The following is a 21451-nucleotide window of genomic DNA, read 5'->3' on the forward strand; positions in this document are numbered from 1 at the left end:
GGGCCTGGTGGTGGGTGCCTGTAATCCCAACTACTCTGGAGGCTGAGGCAGAAGAATTGCTTGAACCCGGGAGGCAGAGGTTACAGTGAGCCAAGATTGTGCCACTGCACTCCAGCCTGAGCGACAGAGCAAGACTCCGTTTAAAAAAAAAGAAGAAAATTAGGATTGTAACTATTTACAACCTTTTGACTTAATAGTAGATCATCACAGACTCTTTTAACTACTCTCCTTTTGCTGCCCTCTGAGGATGGAAATGAAATAAATACATTAAACTTTTCCTTTCACTCTTCTCAAAAGGAGGCAACATTATGATACATATAATTACACTTTCAAAATTTTGAGGAAATTGGTATAACATTTTTGTTCAAGTTTTTTTTTTTTTTTTTTTTTTTTGAGACGGAGTCTTGCTCTGACACCCAGGCTGGAGTGCAGTGGCGCCATCTTGTCTCAGTTCTCCCACCTCAGCTTCCTGAGTAGCTGGGATTACAGGCGCCTGCCACCACGCCCGGCTAATTTTTTGTATTTTTAGTAGAGATGGGGTTTCACCATGTTGGCCAAGCTGGTCTCGAACTCTTGACCTCAGGTGATCCACCCACCTCGGCCTCCCAAAGTGCTGGGATTACAGGTGTGAGCTACTGTGCCCGGCCATGTCCAAGTACTTTTTACTTGACCATGTAGATGTTCTGTGTGTTCATTTTTTTCATTCCTGCTGTTCCATTGGTTGGTAAGATATCTTTTGTAGATGCAAGATCCTCATCCTAACAGAAGAAAAACACTGATGGTAAACTTGCTTGAGACACAAGCAACTTTTTTTAAAAAGAAAGAAAGTATGGAGCTTTCAGTATGAGAATACTAATACTGCAGGATTCTGTAATTTCTAGAAAATATTATTTTATTAACTAGTATATTAATTTGGTGAGTATTATTATGTCTGCCTATTAGGAGCTACATTAGTAGATATGTTAACTCAGAAAGTGAGTGGAATAGCCAAAACGAAGGCACAGTGACTCATTTAAAAAAAATAAATTAGGCCTTTTTCTTCATCTGATAATTTGGAGATTGTATTTTTAGTTACATTACCATACTTAATGGTACAATGCATCTTGGATTTTTTCAAATATAAAGTATTCTGAAACTATTTTGAGTAATGCCTATTATATCTATAGTTATATCCAGTTTAAGTGAAGACTTTCTTTTTTTTTTTTTTTTTTTTTTTTTTTGACAGAGTCTCTCTTTGTCGCCCAGGCTGGAGTGCAGTAGTGCCATCGTAGCTCACTGCAACCTCCACCTCCCAGGTTCAAGTGATTCTCCTGCCTCAGCCTCCTGAGTAGCAGTGACTACAGGCGTGCGCCACCACTGCCAGCTAATCTTTGTATTTTTGGTAGACTTGGGGGTCTCGCCACGTTGGCCAGGCTGGTCTCAAACTCCTAGCCTTAAGTGATCTGCCCGCCTTGGCCTCCCATAGTGCTCGGATTACAGGCATGAGCCACCACATCCAGCCAAGATTTTCATTTTTTTCAACTATTTTCATTTTTTAAAAATAGTTTTTTGTAATTACTATAGTGGTATATCATAGAGAATTTAGAAGTACAGAAAGGATATAGAGAGGAAATGTTTTTGATACTACTGTGTACAACCCATTGTTAATATTTTGGTTCCAATGAATATGTCTCCAAACTTCTTTTTTTTTTTTTTTTTTTTCTTTGAGACAGAGTCTCGCTCTGTGGCCCAGGCTGGAGTGCAGTGGCACGATCTCGGCTCACTGCAAGCTCCATCTCCCGGGTTCACGCCATTCTCCTGCTTCAGCCTCCCGAGTAGCTGGGACTACAGGCACCCGCCACCACACCCGGCTAATTTTTTGTATTTTTAGTAGAGATGGGATTTCACCATGTTAGCCAGGATGGTCTTGATCTCCTGACCTAGTTATCCGCCCGCCTCGGCCTCCCAAATTGCTGGGATTACAGGTGTGAGCCACCGTGCCTGGCCTGTGAGACCACTGCCCCGGCCATCTCCAAACTTCTTATTTAAACTGATGACTAAAAATTATAACACCAAGAAGTGCCTACCACTTATCAGGCATAGTGTGAGACACTTTACATCATCTGTAATGCTGTCACCAAAACCCTGAAAGTTAGGTATTGGTTTTGTTTACACACAAAGAAGCTGAAACTGAAAGAGGTAGTTTATCGAGCATCACAGAGCTAGTAGCTATGATTGTAAACCAAATATGACTGATTCTACGGTGTGCTTTCTCTTGCCACTGAAGTAGCAACTCATGTTTTTATGATAGTAACCTATAGTAAGTAGTTTAGTTAATATTGTCTAGCACTGATTCTACAAGCTTATTGAGTATTTGCTCTACGTAAAGGCACTAGATTATCCTTTCTTTGGATTTGTTGTCCTTTTAGTTACAGGTTGAGGTATATAAGTGAAGGAGAAGGAAAAAAAAAAGCATCCTGATACCATGGAGCTATCCTTACCCTTTGGAAATATTTATAAAAATGAGATATTTGGGCAGCATCCTTTGGGGGAAAAAATGAGATAATTTCTTTTCTATATCATTACAGTTATTTTCATGTCTGGAGCTCTTACATTAAGTTTCTTTTCCCAAAGTGTATAAGTTTTAGAAAGAAGGAAAGAGAAAAACCTTGAAATTAAGGTTTTATAATGGAAACAGTGTGTGCTTAACTGTTCTTGTGCTTACCCATCACGTTAATACAGTGGTTCTCAAACTTTGCCTGGTTGGTTCCCATTTAAGAATTATATAATGAATTCCAGAACTCACCATAAAACAAAATTGGCAAAATCACAATTGGAGTGTAACAGACAGCAAATTAAACTTCGGTAGGCAGTAAAATCCATGCAGAAGTAATGTGACTTACCAAATTGAAGGTAAAAATTGGTCATAGACTTAACTCTTACCTTTCTTTTGTATTCTTTTTTTAAATAAAAATGGCCAAGCCTATTCCTTTAAAAAAGCAGTTTTTATTCTGCCTTGTTTTTCTTTTTCCCTCTTCTGGCCACCTTCTTGCTTTCCAGTTTACTCTGTAAGTTGGTAGTACTGTTTCTGAACTGCGGTGCTTTGCTGTCTTAAAGCACCTACTGTGAATGAAATTGACTAGCACCACGTGACTTCAGTCGATTTTCTTCTCAGCAGGTGAAAAGCTTCTCTTGGCAGGAATGTGGTGCCCACAGATATACTCCTGGAAAAGTTACTTTCTTTACCTTTTAAAAGTTTTAACTCTTTTGAAAAAATGGCATTATTTTTTCTTATTCACTTGTTCTGTATGGATTTTTTTTTGGCTATTTTTTGAAAGATTATTAAAGGAAAAAGAAATCCTGAAGGTTACCTAATCTAATCAGCTTGTTTACTCTGAGGAAACTGAGGTTCAAGGAGATTACTTCGTGAGTCTAAGTCCACCGTCTGAGAGAATATCGGGCATACATCCAGAAACTGGCACTTGATTTCTAGTGAAGTACCATTTCTCTTATTCCATTCCACTTTCTTATCTGTGAAGGAGTTTATAATTACTGTTGGTATTGGCTTAGTAGCCAGATATGTTTTCTTCAATACCTGTTGATTAGCTTTATTGTGTGTAGAATGTTAATATATGTGATTATCTTGTAATCACTTATTGCATGATCTTAACATTTGGAATTCACTCCCAGAAGACCAAATTTGTATGCCTTCTGGTTAATACATCTACCTTATCTAAAATGGATTTTTCTGTAATCCTAGCACTTTGGGAGGCCGAGGTGGAGCAGATCACCAGAGGTGAGAAGTTTGAGACCAGCTTGGCCAACATGGTGAAACCCCATCTGTACTGAAAATACAAAAATTAGCCAGGTGTGGTGTCACACGCTTGTAATCCCAGCTACTTGGGAGGCTGAGGCAGAATTGCTTGAACCCAGGAGGCAGAGGTTGCATTGAGCCACGATTGTGCCATTGCAGTCAAGCCAGGGCGACAGAGTGAGACTATGTCTCAAATAAATTAATTAAATAAAATGGATTTTTAAAAGATTTTGGAATGAATAACACATTTAATAAATTAGTTTTAACCCTCAGAGGACCTATAAGAATATAAACAAAATTGAAAATTGAAGCATTTGTTCTTAATCTTGATTGAAAGACTAATCAGCATATCTGAAACCCTGGCCTCAGAAAAATATAATATTTGATGAGATCACAGATAACAAGACCTATGTAAGGGTGCTAATACTGCCAAAATAAAACCCAAATTTTATATAAAAAGGACTGTGACTGGTCAAGGTGGTGTGCACCTGTAGTCCCAGGTACCCAGGAGGCTGAGACAGGAGGATCACTAGAGCCCAGGAGTTTGAGGCCAGCCTAGGCACATAGCAAGACCCCATCTCTTAAAAAAAAAAAAAAGAACTACAGAGAGACAAATTTTGTGTTAAAGGAAGTGGTATAATTAAACTATTAGTCTTTTCTTATTTTCCCCCCAAGTTAGCATTACATCTGTATTGAAATCATTAATGATTAAAAAGTCAGCTGTGTATTTTTCCCTTGTTGAAGAGCCAAAGAAACCCAAGTGACCTTGCATCTTATTCTAGATGGTGTAAAAAAAGAAAAGGAATGGATTCCATTGATACATTCATGAAACTTTGTCCCAATGAAGATTCTCTTTAATATGCATTTGATTTTAAAGAGTAAGGTATAAGATGATTAAATGATGGACAAATGGATTGAAATAGAGTGATTCAAAATGAAGCTGACCCAGAAAAGAAGGGATTTTTTGAAAATATTAAAGGAAAATCATTCCTATGTAATCTGTATTTTTAAACTAATGATTAAAGCATTTTCCTCTAATATTTTCATAGCTGTTTGTGAAGTTATTCATAAGTTGAATTTTTATAAGTCAAATCATATTTTTATATGCAGCAAATGTCCTGACTTTTAGAACTCAGTGTCAGCTTCCTTTATACCAGGAATAACCAGACTACCTTGTAAGTTAGGAATTTTTCATAGGATATTAAATTATCTTAAAATGGGATGCACCGGTACAATAAAACTACATAGTAAATTGATAGACAACAAACATATTTCCTAAACAACAGTGCACTAATGATGGGATTTGTTTTTCACTTCATATTGAGATTTAATCATTAAAAGTGATAGATTCATAAGTAGCAATGTTTGTTCAGTAAGGATTTTCTAAGATACTGTATATTACCTTTTAAATGTCTTGTAATATTTTAAAATAATTCAAAGTATGCTTTGTGGCATACTCTTAGCTTATCTTAAATGTATCTTAAATGTAAAATGTATCTTAAATGTACTATGAGGTACAGATGAGAAAACTTGCTCTGAAGGCTCCTTCTTTCAGTTTAACAAAAGCCACCCATTTCACAGATGATTTAACTTTGATTAACTTACTCCATTGTAAGAGATTATTCCAACAACTGGAATTTCATTCTTTCGTGTTATTTCTAGGTGCAGCTTAATTTACAAAACAGCTTTTCTTTCTGTCTCACCAAAGTACATCACAATTTTGATGTTAACTCAAAGTAAAAATTCAGTAGTTCATTAAACCTAGTTTTAGCATTCATTGACGAGATTTGTCATTTTAAAAGTAACTGCTACTTTTATGCACTCTTTACTGCTCAGTTTATAACCTTAGATTCCTTGTCAGAGAAAGCGTGGAGTTAACCACTTTAGCATATTGTAATGAATATTCATCAATAAATTGATGTGACATGGCAGCCCCATTTTTCAGTCTTCCTGCTCTGTTACAGTCTTTTCCAGTTTTAAATATAGCTTATCATGTAATAAGGACTAGCTTAGAAAATCTTCAGAACTGTAATTTTATATTTTTGGCCATGTTAATAGTCCTTTGGTAGCTATCATATTAGCTTATAACAAGAAAAGCATATTTGTTTCAGAAGAACATTTTTTAATCTGATGTTATTGATGTTAGGCATTTTTGCCAAATATTTAGTAAATTTGATAATTATTTAAGATCAACCTTATAGCAAAAAGATTGCATTTTACAGTTTTTAAGAACAGCATTATCATTTGTTTTTATGTTCCTTGAAATTTATTTACTCATTTTTATGAGGCTTAAGTACCAATGATAGTTTTAAAGTCTGGTTTTAATCCATGTAGAAAGGGAGGGTATGTACTTTAATTCTAAAATAAAACCCTGAGAGCATGTATTTAAATAGTTGATACTCATGATTCAGCTACAACTGAAATAATTTATATGGACAAATAGGCATGGCAAATGCTGTATAGTACACAGATATAGATCACTGTCTGACATATTTCATCTACATTTTAAATTTTAAAAGGAAAAGAGTGTCTATAAACAAGATCTTTTCTGTTAAATATGTAAATTATGAGGTCACTTAGCACTAAAGTACTGACCATATGCATTATGACAGGAATTTGACACCTGTCATTGGAAATGGTACTTAGAGGCCGTATAATACAACAAAGTTGAAGGAGGAGAATAAGATGTGGGTAGGAGGCTGTAATTTATAATTCATAGTGCTCAAGAATGACCTGTCCTGGGTGATTCAAAATTCCTATCTTTGATTTTAGGATTTACATACAGTGAAACCTACTAGTAAACACTTGGTTAGGATAACTGGTAGGGGTAGCATTAGCAGAAAGTGGAAAATATATGTATATTCTTACAGTGAATTTTTAGTTGAAGTAGTTGTCCTATTATTCTAAAAGACAACTTATAAGTTAAATGTAATTAAACTATTTTGTTACATTACATCTGCAGGTGACTTTATGAAAGAATTTCATTCTAATGCTTGAGTAATATAGTATAGAATTGCTACCAATTATACTATTTTCAGATTAATAATTCGTTGTATATGAGAATTCATCTAAAAAGGAGTAGTGTCTTTCTGTTTCTCTATGTGATTATTTTGCCCCAAAAAGCTTTCATTTTTTTAAGTAGCACAAAAGCTGTAATTGGCATGCTTTGTAAGGAAGTGTCAATGTGCAAGAGAGTGGCGATCACTAAGAATTCTTTTACGTGTTCTTTCCCCTTTGCACCACCGCCTCCTCAGCAGGGTCACTGAGATCACTAGCTTTTCTTGAAATGGCCATTTTCACTGGCAGGTGCATTATACCCTGTATTTTCAGATTGTTTTTCCATTCTGAATGTTTGGCAGGTTGATTGCTCTGGCTGCATTGACGGAGAAAGGGCTGACAAATGTGGTTGGGCTGGCTGAAAAGACAGTGATTACTGTTTTCCTTTGTGGCTGATTGAGGCCGTTGAAAGGAAAAATTTTAACCTTCACCATTTGGTTCAAAAGTATGAGCATATATTGAAATCACTCGTGCCATTTATCCTAGTTCTGTAAACTTGTCAGAACGCAAAAATCGCTCAATTTCAAGTAATGTAGGATGGGCATACGTCATTATCATTTTGATTAAGTTGGAGGTTGTATCATTGTGTGCATTATACAGTGTCATTTAAAGCTTTCTTTCCACAGGTACAGTTATATTTTTATTGCCTATACTATAGAGTTAGAAAGATTTTCATAGCTCTCTAAACCTAACAGTATGTGTGTGGTTTGGCAGCTGGTGTGGCCTACAAGCTGCATTTTGTTTGCTGGGTAAAGGCTTGTCTTTAGGCCTCCTGGAGTGCTGGTAATTGCACAGGCCTGCCATTGGGGAGAGACACAGGATTGGAAGCAGTGAAGCGGAAGAATGTTATGCCATCCCATTGCCACCTTGTAGCAGAAAGACACAATCCCAGCAGTGCCATCTGGTTGTTGCTGTCTAGTCAGCTGGCCTGGCTGCTGGGACCATGACTTGGCAGCTGGTTCCCATTCTTGACCATTCTTTTGTGTACGTCATATGTATGTGTGTTTTAGATAATTTTGAACATGAGTCAGGGAAATGACTACAGCAAGTAAAGTCCCCTTATTGAATAGGTTGTCATTACTTGAACTGCACTCTGGTGCAGATGCCTGCTGCCTTTCCCTTATAGACAAATAATGCATGTGTTTAGGCAATAAAAATAAACATTTTCTTCATAAAAACCCATCTCAGTGTGTAGCAAAAGAAAAGGTAGGCAGGGTTATGTGTTCTATAACATTTTAAAATAAATGATTTTAAATTACTTCCTGGTTTGGGATGTAAGAGATTTAGTAATTTTATAGAAGTCTTATAAACATTGTATATTATCCCAATGTATACTTTTATTCAAATTAAGAAAACATTATTTTAAGTGCTTATTGCCACATCATGTAACAATAGATAATGAGACTTGCATTTAAAATGACAGAATAGAAAATGTGGTCTTATAGCTATTATCTTCAAAAATCTGCCTCTCAAATAGCAACCTGAGAGTTAATGTAAGACATCTTTATGCCTTATGAAGGCACATTAGACACTGATGGTTTCAGATCACAAGTAAGCAGCCAGCTCTATAGGCTATTTTAGACATTTGATTTTCCTCATTCTACAGCATTAATGTGTCAGCCTGCTATATAAAACTATGCAGGAGTTGCATGTTGTTCTGTCTAGAATGATAAATGCTTGCAAGCTTTTAGAGACTTCATGAGGAATTCATCCTAGTTGCTTATATATCTTATTTCAGTTTACGTAGCTACAGAATTTAGGGTGGCTGTTGCTGAGGTACCACATAGGTATGTATAAAATCCAAGAGGTTCCACTTAACTATTTGATTATGTTGATAAAAATCCCTATTATTTGTACTTGTTCTGTCCGGTCAGTGGTTTACTTTTGCTTATATCTTGGGAGTTGTGATACCTTCTGAAATACTGTCTCAAAAGTTACCAGCTATTTTCATTAAAATAATTTATTATATCATTCTGGTGTTTTTTTTTTTTTTTTTTCAGATGAAGAGGAAGATGATGATGTAGTGGCTCCTAAACCACCTATTGAACCTGAAGAAGAGAAAACTTTAAAGAAAGATGAGGAAAATGATAGTAAAGGTATCTTAAGGAATTAAACTTTAAAACATTTTGTTGATTTCTGTTAAGATTCCTTTTATTACTTATGTATTAAAGTAGGATGAAATGCTGTAAATCAAATAAGTGAATCTGATTGAAAAATAATAACATACATTGATCCATACTGTGATAGTGAGTTGACGTGATTTGCCTGACATAAATCATACTTCAAAAAATTATTTATTTTCCAGCTCCCCCTCATGAGCTGACTGAAGAAGAAAAGCAACAAATCTTGCACTCTGAGGAATTTTTAAGTTTCTTTGACCATTCTACAAGAATTGTAGAAAGAGCTCTTTCTGAGCAGATTAACATCTTCTTTGACTATAGTGGGAGAGATTTGGAAGACAAAGAAGGGTAATGTTTAGTTGCTAAGATTTTTAGCTTCAATAATGTTAAATTACTTTAAGATTAAGAGTGATAAAAGTTATAACACCATCTTTTTGGGGGGTTTGGTCTTTTTTTGTAGAGAGATTCAAGCAGGTGCTAAACTGTCATTAAATCGACAATTTTTTGACGAACGTTGGTCAAAGCATCGGGTTGTTAGTTGTTTGGATTGGTCATCTCAGGTAAAACATAACAAAATAGGCTGCTCTTAACTCATTTTAAAAATTATAATTAGCAGGTCATTTTATTTTAATTATGGGAATTTTGTATAATAAATCAATATGTGTTATTTAAAATTAATGGATGATGGTTCTAATGTTAACATACTCATCTTATGTACTTTGGAAGAAAGATTAGAAGCATTATTTATATTTAAAATTCAGGACTTTATGATACAGGCCAGTTTTACTAATTTCAGTTGCTCACCAAATCCTTTGTGTAAAATTTGGACACATATTTTAATTAAATGTTTTAACATTAAAACATTTAAAATAATTAACTGTTCTAATTTAAAATTGTACTAATGTCCCAGTAGGCATAATGCTAGAGCTGTCTCTCTTGATGAAATGTTAGGTATTTGTATTTGCAGAATAATAATCTGATAAAGACAAATAACTAGGATTATAAAACAGTTCTTATTATGCATAGCATTTCTTTTCTTCTTGATTCTTCTGAGCAGTATCCGGAGTTACTCGTGGCTTCCTATAACAACAATGAAGATGCCCCTCATGAGCCTGATGGTGTGGCCCTTGTATGGAATATGAAATACAAAAAAACTACCCCAGAGTATGTGTTTCACTGCCAGGTATGGTGGTCTTTTAACAGTCTTCGCCTCAAGTTTAAGAATTCATTGATGAATTAAGACAAGTGCCTTTTTTCTTTTCTTGTCAACATAATGATTTCATTGGATTGGCATTTTACTAAACCACTCCATATTTGCAAACAGATGTTAACAGAAAACTGAAGACTTCTCAGTTCAACATGATCTGCCTTTTGTAGCTTTTCTGACATCTCTTATAATGTTTAATCACACCTAAAGTCCTTTGCAGTTGTGATTTTCTGTTATGGTGATTGACTGTATAAAAGGAATCTTTTATAAAATGTCTTTCCTACGGGGAGTTTCCCAGGAACTTATTTGTGAATATACAATTAGATGGTTGGCCCACTGAATTACTTATACATGGCCTGAGGAATTGGAACTAGATGGTTTTAAGTAGAAACATATGGTTGAAGTAGAAAACAGATGCAGATTTTTAAAGTAGATTTAGTAGAAGGTTAGAATTTGCAAGCCTTTTCTGATTGCATAATTTAAAATCTTTTAATAGTGTCTTAATCTTGAGTAAACACTTAACTTGAATTAAACTAGCGTGTACTCTACTGTTAGATTACTGTCAGAGTTTAATGCAGGGCTAGTTATCTTTTTAATACTGTAGTTAACTGAAATAACTTTTTGCTTTCTTTGATAAATTAGTTAAACCTACTTAATAGTAAACAGCCATTACATTGGACTTTCAAGCAAAAAATATCTTAAAGATATGTTTTTATATTTCTGAAACAGTGAAAACTTTTAATTAATTTACTTAGTTGTTTTTATAACCTCTAATACCATACAATGAAGAAAGAAATGTTTCGGATAATAGATTGATTTTTAGAACTTGTCAGGCATTTTCCATTTGAATCTCAAGTATAAAAATCTTACTTATTTGCAGTCAGCTGTGATGTCTGCCACATTTGCAAAATTTCATCCAAATCTTGTTGTTGGTGGTACATATTCAGGCCAAATTGTGCTTTGGGATAACCGTAGCAATAAAAGAACTCCAGTGCAAAGAACTCCACTGTCAGCAGCTGCACACACAGTAAGTAAATAAGGTTATTTCCATTAGACTTCTGTGCTCCTTCATCCTTAGCTATAATACTTAGTAGTGGCCGTCAGAGTCATCTCAGAATGTGCTTCCTTTGGTGTATGAATTCCTCACCATTTAGCAACCAAGAATGAAGGCTGTTTTTTTTTTTTTGGAGATTTATTAGAAACTCATCTCTCTTCTGCAACAACATTTTGTTAATAGCAAACTTCACATTAAGAATACCCACAAGTTATGAGACTCGATAATAAACAGAATGCTTATAATTAGACTAAAAATTTTGTTTTGCTTTTTGGTACAATAATCCCTGAAAACTTTTTTTTAATATCTCTAGCACCCTGTATATTGTGTAAATGTTGTTGGAACACAAAATGCTCACAATCTGATTAGCATCTCTACTGATGGAAAAATTTGTTCATGGAGTCTGGACATGCTTTCCCATCCACAGGTGGGTTAAACTTGGGAAACTGAAATTTTGAGGCAAATGTTATGTTTTAAGTGTATGTGTACCTCAACTTATGTTTCTCATAAACTGTTTTATAGTAGTATTACAACAGCTTATAAGCTGAAACGTGTTTAATATAGTTTGTTTCATATATATATATTTTACTTTGAAACCTGCTTCATTTAATTTAGATTTATGTAAATAATAAAAGAATTGTTTACAATCAAAGACTAGAAGTTTTTCTACAGAAATTTAAAATTGCAAGTTTACAAACTAATTTTCTCAGGTTTTTCTATGTAGGATAGCATGGAGTTGGTTCATAAACAGTCAAAAGCAGTAGCTGTGACATCTATGTCCTTCCCTGTTGGAGATGTCAACAACTTTGTTGTTGGGAGTGAAGAAGGTTCCGTGTACACAGCATGCCGCCATGGCAGGTAAACCTAAACTGGAATTTGCAATAATTTAAAATTCCTCCTTTAATCCCATTGAAACAAATTGTCTTATTTAAGTAGAAATCTGTTGTAGATCTACTTTTGTGACAGATTTTTTGTGTTCAGGCACATAAAATTAAAACTTAATACCTTTTTGTATAAAAGATAATTTTGGATTCATGATGTGTTTAGATTTTGTGGGTTGTGGTTTTGTGTGTGTGTATGTACTCACGTAAGTTAGTGATAGGCAGGAACGTTCAGTAGTTACAAATACAATATGCACATGCCAATATTGACCTATAGACTTATAAATGAGATTTTCAGCTGTTTCCCCTTTTGATTTATTTGGACTTTCAGCATTAGTTCAGTCTCCTGATAATTGTACAGTAATGTCACATACATATTTTAAACTGAGTAATATTTCTCCTTCCATTCTGTCTGTTTTGAAATTGTCTAGCTGTACCTTATTGCTCCCTTAAAAAAAAATTGAGTGTCCAGATTTCATCTCAAATATAGATCACCTTCACTTCAAAACTTTTGTTTTAAAAGTAGCCCAGATTGTCTCTCTTAAATGTAGGGTATCTTTGTTTCTATTACACCATTTCAGATATTGGACTTTTGAGGTCTGTTGTCAACAGCATGATGTTTACAGTTCCAAAGGTACTTATTGCTTTAGTAGAGTTACCAAATGTGGATGGAATAACACTCAACAAAGTTAATTCTGATAAGTTATGAGCACAGAGTTAAGTCTGTCAAAATGAAGTCAAGGCCTGATATATAAACCTATAATAAAATGTGTATGTAATTGGTCTACTTATAGGAGACTTCTCTAACATTTTCACTTTTATGAAATTAGCAAAGCTGGAATCAGTGAGATGTTTGAGGGGCATCAAGGACCAATCACTGGCATCCATTGTCATGCAGCTGTTGGAGCAGTAGACTTCTCACATCTTTTTGTCACTTCATCGTTTGACTGGACAGTAAAGCTCTGGACAACTAAGGTATCTAAAATATAGATGTCTGCTATTTGCTCAGGTTTCTGACACAAGGTGGTGATCTAATACTACATAGGAATGATGAAAACCTTTTAAATCATAATTGTTTGCTAATAGATGAAGCCTGCTAAGAAGTTACACAGAGCATGAGTGAACTACTAGATGTTGTAGTTTTTATAAAAATATGCTAACAAGTATGGTAACCCTACACAGAATCAAAGACCAGTCTTCCCACCACTTCAGTCTTTTCGAGCATATAACTGTTTACCCTGAACTGCACTGGGGAAAAAGCCCTGAGTATCTCGCATAGCACCTCATACAGTTGTCATTCAGCTCAGCACAAAAGCTATGCATTTGCTCTTTGGAGAGTGTTTAACAGGTTATTCATAACTACAGTGGCTCACAGAGTTGATGGGAAATAGGGAAAAGAGAGAGAGAAACTGATTTACAATAAGTCCTGTATAATATGGCTGTATGTAGTAAACTGGAATCCTTAGGAAAGCATTGTGTAAAAGCATGGATGCATATATTTTTTGTTATTCTATGATAAGCAGTTTAAATCATTTATTTTGGTTTTAATAAACTTCAGTATTTTAAAAACCCATTCATGTGATAAAATGATTCCTGATCCTCCAGCAATTCCAGATAAATGTGACATTGTCTTGACCTGTTGAAAGTCTCAAGACAAATCCAAGTAGGCAACATTACCTCCTGTGATAGACTTGTAATTTCATTTAATCTCATTTTATAATTAAAGTGCCTTAACTTTGCTGTCTAGTTTTTCTGCGGTATTACATTATTGCTGAGAAAATGCATACCCAGCATCTGATTCTATTTAAATTAAATTCTAAGGTGTTTTTATTTTCTGTTTCTATCTGCCTTATCCTAAATATTGACTTTTTAAATAAGTCATCATGAGACAAAGTTTAGAGATCTTTGGTTCTTCAGTTTCTGTAAGAAAACCTAATGTAAGAGATGTTCTTCACTATTTTAGTGAACTCCTAGTTATTTATCAAGTGTTGGCCTTAGAAGTCTGGGATGAACTCATTATTCATTCTTGTCCTTTCTTGATGCCTCCTTTCTGTCTGATAATGAAACAGGTTAGAAAACTTTGCCTCTAAAAGCTTGCCTTTTAAAATTGAGCATTTTCAGGTTTGTCATTAGCAGATATAAAAATAGTGTTTACCTTAACTCTAATAAAGGAAACAGATGCTTAACACAGTGTCCAGCAAATAATAGGCACTTACCAATGTTTAGTTTCTCTTTTACCTCTTAATGGGGATCAGACAGAGCCTGAATACATTTAATAAGTCATCTCTTTCCTTTCTTGGATTGTTCTTGAATTTTTATTCTTCTAGTGAAATTTATACAGTGGGAAAAGGTAGAAGAAGATTCTCAAAGCTCACAAGCAAAGAAATGCATAATCTAGCTAGCACAGGCTGAGCATCCCTAATCTGTAATGCTCCAGAATTCAAAACTCTTTGAGCGCAGGCATGACACTCAAAGGAAACATTCATTGGAGCATTTTGGATTTTGGATTTTTGGATTAGAGATGTATAACCATAAGTATAACACAAATACAGCAGGTCATCAAATAGTGTGTTTTGTCATAAAATTGACAAGAAAAAACATTGGCCGGGCTCAGTGGCTCACTCCTGTAATCCCAGCACTTTAGGAGGCCGAGGCAGAAGGATTACTTGAGCCCAGGAGTTCAAGACCAGTTTGGGTAACACAAGGAGACCCCATGTTTACAAAAATTTAAAAATTAGCCATGCATGGTGGTGCGCACCTGTGGTCCTAGCTACTTGGGAGGCTGAGGTGGGAGGATTGCTCAACTGGCATGTCTAAATTGTCCCAGTCTGAATGAGTGTGGGTGTGTCTGAGTGTGTCCTGCGATAGAATAGCATCCTGTCCATGGTGGGTTCCTGTCTTGTGTTCTGACCAGCTGTGACCTTGAACTGGGAAAAGCAAGTTGGAAAATGAATGAATGAATACAAATTGTCATAAAATAAAAATTTGTAAGATACATAGTAATCATACAAAGGCACGACAGTTAAAGGATGCAGTATGAAACCGCTCAGCAAGCCTTCCGTCTGTGTCATTGTTTTAGAACTGCCTGGTAATAGGGTGTGCTCCTTACAATTTTCACTTTGCAAAACATTTATTCCTTGATTTAACCCACCACCTCTTCACCAAAAATTGGGTTAATAATTATCTTGTTTTTATGATTCTTTCTCAAATGTGACTGGGCAGGGTGGCTTACGCCTATAATCTCAGCGCTTTGGGAGTCCGAGGCGGGTGGATCACCTGAGGTCAGGAGTTTGAGACCAGCCCAGCCAACATGGTGAAACCCCGTCTCACTGAAAATACAAAAATGAGCTGGGCATGGTAGCGGGCACCTGTATTCCTAGCTACTCAGGAGGCTGAGGCAGGAGAATCACTTGAACCCAGCAGGAGGAGGTTGCAGTGAGCCGAGATTGTGCCATTGCACTACAGCCTGGGTGACGAGCAAAACTCCACCTGAAAAAGTAATGATAATCTTTCTAAATTGTATGTATAGCTCACATTTTATTTCAGTGCTTAATATTTGAAGTGTTTAGGGTCATTACTTAGAAATTTGATGATGTTTTTATGACCAGATAAATGCCATAGGGATTTAACTCTTGTTTGTATCAATTAGCCTGTGGTAAAACTGGTTTTGTTTTATGTTGTTTTGCTTAACGTCACAGTTTCCAAGAACCTATAAATGATGTTAAGTGAGGACTTACTGTATTCTAAAATCTGAAAAAGTCCAAAATCTCAAATGCTTCTGGTTCCAAGTATTTCAGATAAACCTATAAAACCAAAGCAAGATGCAGAATTGGTGAGATGAAGCCAACTATTTCTCCAAAGGTTTCATACAGCCATGTAAGTTGCTAGATTTTTAGATGTGCTTTCATCTTAGTAATCCCATGTATAGTCACAGGAGACACATTTTTGTTAGATTGTTGGCCAACTTCCTTTTCGGTAATTGAAAGTGATCTTTTTTTTAAAACTTTTATTTTACATTCGAAGGTACAGGTAAAGGATGTGTGGGTTTGTTATGCAGATTATTGTATCACCCAGGTATTAAGCCTACTATCCATTAGTTATTTTTCCTGAGCCTCTCCCTCTTCCCACTCTCACCCTTCGATAGGCCCCAGTATGAGTTGTTCTCCTCTATGTGTCTACGTGTATGTTCATTGTTCAGCTCCCATTTATAAGTGAGAACATGTGGTATTTGGTTTTCTGTTCCTGCGTTGGTTTGCTAAGGATAATGGCCTCCAGCTTCATCAGTGTCCCCACATAGGACATGATCTCATTCCTTCTTATGGCTGCGTAGTATTCTGTGGTGTATATGTACCACATTTTCTTTATCCCATCTACCATTAATTGGCATTTAGGCTGATTCCATGTCTTTGCTAGTGTCTTTATAATAGAGTGATTGATACTCCTTTGGGTATATACCCAGTAATGGGATTGCCTGGTCAAAAGGTATGTCTGTCTCTAGGTCTTTGAGGAATCACCACACTGTCTTCCATAATGGTTGATACTCCCACCAACAGTGTAAAAACGTTCCTTTTTCTCCACAACCTTGCCAGCATCTTTTTTTTTTTTTTTTTTTTTTTTTTTGCTTTTTAATAATAGTCATTCTGACTGGTGTGGGATGGTATCTCATTGTGGTTTTGACTTGCATTTCTCTAATGATCAGTGATATATGTCTTCTTTTGAGAAATGTTTGTTCATGTCCTTTGCCCTCTTTCTAATGGGGTTGTTTTCTTGTAAATTTAAGTTCCTTATAGATGCTGGATATTAGATCTTCGTCAGATTCATAGATTGTAGAATTTTTCTCCCTTTCTGGAAGTTGTCTGTTTACTCAATAGTTTTTTTTTGTTTTTTAGGGGTTTTTTTGTTTTTGTTTTTTGCTGTGTAGAAGCTCTTTAATTGGATCCCATTCGTCAAATTTTGCTTTTGTTGCAATTGCTTTGGGCCTCTTCATCATGAAATTTTTGCCCATGGCTATGTACTGAATGGTATTGTCTAGGTTTTCTTCTAGGTTTTTTATAGTTTGGGGTTTTACATTTAAGTCTTTAATCCATCTTGAGTTAATTTTTGTATAAGATGTAAGGAAGGGGTCTAGTTTCAGTTTTCTACATATGGCTAGCCAGTTCTCCCAGCACCATTGTTAAACAGGGAATCCATTCCCCATTGCTTGTTTTTTTGTCAGGTTTGTCAAAGATGATGATTGTAGGTGTGCGGTCTTATTTCTGGGTTCCCTATTCTGTTCCCAGTCTGTGTGTGAAAGAATCTTTTATCTATTTCCAGTTTGTTTTTTACTCTCTCAAGGTGTCAGTTTGCCAGCATCCTTTGGCTTTAAATTTGAGGCTTCCATCCTTATATACGTTAATAATAGGATTTGAAAATAAAGAGTTCATCTTGACTAACCAAGGACAGAACTTATCTTGTGATAGCAGACTGATTGATACTTGCTTTTGTGGTACTACACAGCTAGTTGAGGGGCGGTTGATATTTTTATTCTTGTATTTTAATGTGTTTCAACATAGAAGTGCCTTCTGAATAAGAATGACAAGTGGGCATATCTCTTTCTTTGCTAATTAGGCTAGGCATTGCTTCCTTCCTTGAGCCTTATATAGAAGACTCATTTATTCATTCAATTGGGATACATGCCTCTCACCCTGCCCCCAACATCCCTCCAGTGTTACTGTACAAAGGATGGGCCACCATAGAACATGGTGTTTTTATAAATGCCTAAGGACCCTCTGAAACTTTATCAGAAGAATTACCCTTTATTCTAACTTTTCTGCACACAAGTAGTTCTACTCTGTGAAGGGTAGAGAAGAAACAGTCTGTTGAGTGAATACTTTTATATTTGGCCATACTGTGGCTCCAATGTCAATTTACACTTCCTGGTTAATTGTGTCGCTGGTATTTATTTCTGCCCTGCTGAAAAACTGATAGAGCCTCTATGTTATAATAATGACTGATGGGCAATGTTAATTAATAATGAATGGTAAAGAATAATAGGCAGTGTTTTTAAATAATCTCTCTTTAAACACCTTGTTCCAATTTCTTTTAAACTTTTAAACCAGAGTCTTCACACTCATGAATTTAACAGACTTTAATGTTTTGCTTCTCTTCCTCTACTTTTTAAGTGCTCTTTGACTCTAGGAATTGAGTCCTCATAAATTGGAAGACTGAATCGTGAGATATTGCTGTACCTTTGTGTCCTTAAGATCGGGCTCTGCCCTGATAGCAAAACAAGATTTCTTCCTTTTCTCTCTTTCTATGCGTCCTCTAAAAATCCCTGGGAATCTCAATTTGGCACAGCCTCAAATTTAGTTTGAAGTAATCTACTTCTACAGCTAGCCACTAATCTTTGCCTAGCCAGAGATTTATAATTCAGTCACAGAGCTCTGGTTCATTGACTTGTTTTCACTACTTTATTGAACTCAACTATTTTTAATACAGGCTGAGCACACTAATCTGAAAATTCAAAGTCTGAAATGCTCCAGAATTCAAAACTTTTTGACCACTAATGTGACACTCAAAGGAAATGTTCATTGAAGCATTTCACATTTCAGATTAGGAACGCTCAACCATAAGTATAATGCAGGTATTCAAAAATCCAAAAATATTTGAAATCTGAAACACTTCTGGTTCCAAGCATTTCTGATAAGGGATATTCAACCTGTATAGAAGACAAACAGAAATAGATTATTTTCCGTGTATGGAAGTTTAAACCAATAAAGACAGGGCTTCTAATATATTTAAAAGACTCTGTTACCATCTCAAAATACCGAATTTTAAATTCACAACCGAAGCACTTTGGCAGGTCTGAAAAATGGCTGGGAGAATAAGGAGTGAAAGCTTCTGCAGGGTAACAAGGATTCTAGAAGAGTTTGATTATGGGTAGACCTGGTAGATTCACTAAATGTTCTACCACATGTAACCATACTTGTTACAGATTACTGTTAAAACATAAGAATTATTTACTTGGGACAAGATGGATTTTGAGATGTGTGCACAAATTCTTATCAGAACCATATTTACCATAAAATGATGAAGTTAAAATTGTTAATGTGGTAATTTCTTGGAAGGGGGAGTTTTCACACTTTTGTAGTCCATACACATCTTGAAATTATTCACACTTTCTGATAAGTCTTAGAACCCCTCCTTATATTAATAGCTTACTTAGTTAACTCTCAGAGGGCACCAGCATTAAAACAGGGTTAAAAGTTCATACTAGTCCTTAGAATAACAACTATGCATATTTAGACAAGTTAAGATGAAAAAATGCTTTGAAGTTGGGTGTTCTTAGGGAAGGCTGCCTATTCATCTGGACCGAGGCCTGCGCAGCAGCATTTGCCTCAGTAACTTGCTACTGGCCAATGTCCAGCCTCTCCTTTGCATATTCAGAAACTCAGTTTAATCAGTATACTAGAGTTGATTAGACAGGGACTGCTAACCGGAACTAACAGGCTCCTAAGACACTGGTACATTGGAGAATGTCAATTTATTAATTTACAGTGAAAAACATAACTGCCAGAAGGCCCAGATACTCCTGCGAGCCTGACCAGCTCATTGTTTCCCTGTAGACAATCCACATGGGAAGCCAAATTATAATCAGAAGATTGCTTGGTGAGTAAGGAGTTGGAACAAAAGAAGTTTTATAATTTGAATGTTTAATGGCACCAAGCTAAGATAGCCTGATTCATTCTAGCCTTGCCATGGGGTAGTAATTCTCAAAATCCATTGGTTGAGACTCCCTTTCTCCTGGACGATGCTTGAATGGGTACTGTCTTCATTTTCCTTGTAAGACTGTTTCTTTGTATTTCTATTTTAATAGACACATTTGGTCTCAAAAAGTTAATATATTCAGTCAAGTTATGTAGAAAGATATTTCTGACCTTGGAATCCATTTCTTTGGAAGAGAATTCATTTATTTCTCTTCTGATCCAAATTGATGACATATTTATTTCCCAGTTCTCTAGGAAGCATCTCACTATTATCTTCACGTGTTTAATGTAGGGACTGTCTTTGTTATTAATCTAGAACTCCCCGCTTACCCCAGCTTTGAAAAATAATCTATATTCTTTTCCCAAAGCTGCCATAACAAATTACCACAAACTGGGTGGCTTAAAACGACAGAAATTTATTCTTTCACATTTCTGGAGGCCAGAAGTCCAAAATCAAGGTGTTGACAGGCTAGTTACTTTTGGAGGTTTTGAAGGAGAATCTGTTTCTTGTCTCTCTCCCGGCTTCTGATGGTTGCCAGCAATCCTTGCTGTTTCATTGGCTTGCAGCTACCATCATTCCAGCCTCTGCCTCTGTCATCAGATGGCATTCTACCTGTTTGTGTCCAAATTTTTCTCTTTTTTTAAGGATACCAATCATGCTAGATTTAGGACCTACCCTAATTCAATATGTCCTCATCTTAACTTGATTACATCTGCAAAGGCCCTATTTCCAAATAAGGTCACGTTTACAGATACCAGGTAGACACGAATTTTGGGAAGACACTATTCAACTCAGCGTACAACCTTAAAGAGCTTAGGAAAAATATGGCTTGACTCGTGACCATACTCTGCTGCCCAGGCTGGAGTGCAGTGGGGTGATCTCGGTTCATTGCAACCTCCACCTCCCAGGTTCAAGCGATTATCATGCGCCAGCCTCCCAAACAGCTGGGATTATAGGCATGTGCCACCATGCCCAATTAATTTTTGCATTTTTAGTAGAGACAGGGTTTCACCATGCTTGGCCAGGCTGGTCTCAAACTCCTGGCCTCAAGTGATCTGCCTGCCTCGGGCTCCCAAAGTGGTTGGGTTATAGTGTGAGCCACCACGCCCAGCCTTGTTTTTCTTTTTATTGTAATCTTTTACCCAGTTACAATGCATCCTGTTTTTGTCTCTGGCTGCATATTCGTCCACTGAGTAGATGATTTTTTTTTTTTTAACTTTTAGGTTCAGGGGTACGTTTGCAGGTTTGTTATATAGGTAAAATCATGTCACGGGGGTTTGCTGTACCGATTATTCCATCACCCAGGTACTCAGCCTAGTAACCATTTCCTGATACATTTAGCAATCTTTTATATTATAAATACAAGTAAGTTTTAATCTAGTTTGCATGTAGCTTTTTTCATATTTTGTATCATATAAAAATGGAATCATAGAGTAGAAAATACTCAGCCAGGCGCAGTAGCTAACGACTGTAATTCCAGCACTTTGGGAGGCCGAGGCAGGCAGATCATCTGAGGTCAGGAGTTCGAGACCAGCCTGGCCAACGTGGTGAAACCCCATCTCTACTAAAAATACAAAAATTAGCTGGGCATGG

General features: G+C 36.0%; 1 protein-coding gene across 29 annotated transcripts in view; it reads left to right on the forward strand.

Annotated features, from left to right (window-relative positions):
• Positions 1–21451, forward strand: part of DYNC1I2 (dynein cytoplasmic 1 intermediate chain 2) — a 60994-nt gene that overhangs the window by 29354 nt on the left and 10189 nt on the right. For 20 of the 29 annotated variants that reach the window (XM_019022234.2, XM_004032784.4, XM_019022231.3 and 17 more), the window contains 8 exons: positions 8851–8946; positions 9156–9318; positions 9431–9530; positions 10028–10153; positions 11058–11204; positions 11545–11658; positions 11956–12089; positions 12943–13087. In XM_019022234.2, the coding sequence (XP_018877779.1) occupies positions 8851–8946; positions 9156–9318; positions 9431–9530; positions 10028–10153; positions 11058–11204; positions 11545–11658; positions 11956–12089; positions 12943–13087 (1025 nt within the window). Of the gene's footprint in view, positions 1–3739; positions 3776–8850; positions 8947–9155; positions 9319–9430; positions 9531–10027; positions 10154–11057; positions 11205–11544; positions 11659–11955; positions 12090–12942; positions 13088–21451 lie in introns of all 29 variants that reach the window. The other 9 variants (XM_063694997.1, XM_063694990.1, XM_063694998.1 and 6 more) reach the window with 1 other exon arrangement.

The sequence above is a fragment of the Gorilla gorilla genome, chromosome 11 (assembly GCF_029281585.2).
Source record: "Gorilla gorilla gorilla isolate KB3781 chromosome 11, NHGRI_mGorGor1-v2.1_pri, whole genome shotgun sequence".
Lineage (NCBI taxonomy): Eukaryota > Metazoa > Chordata > Mammalia > Primates > Hominidae > Gorilla > Gorilla gorilla.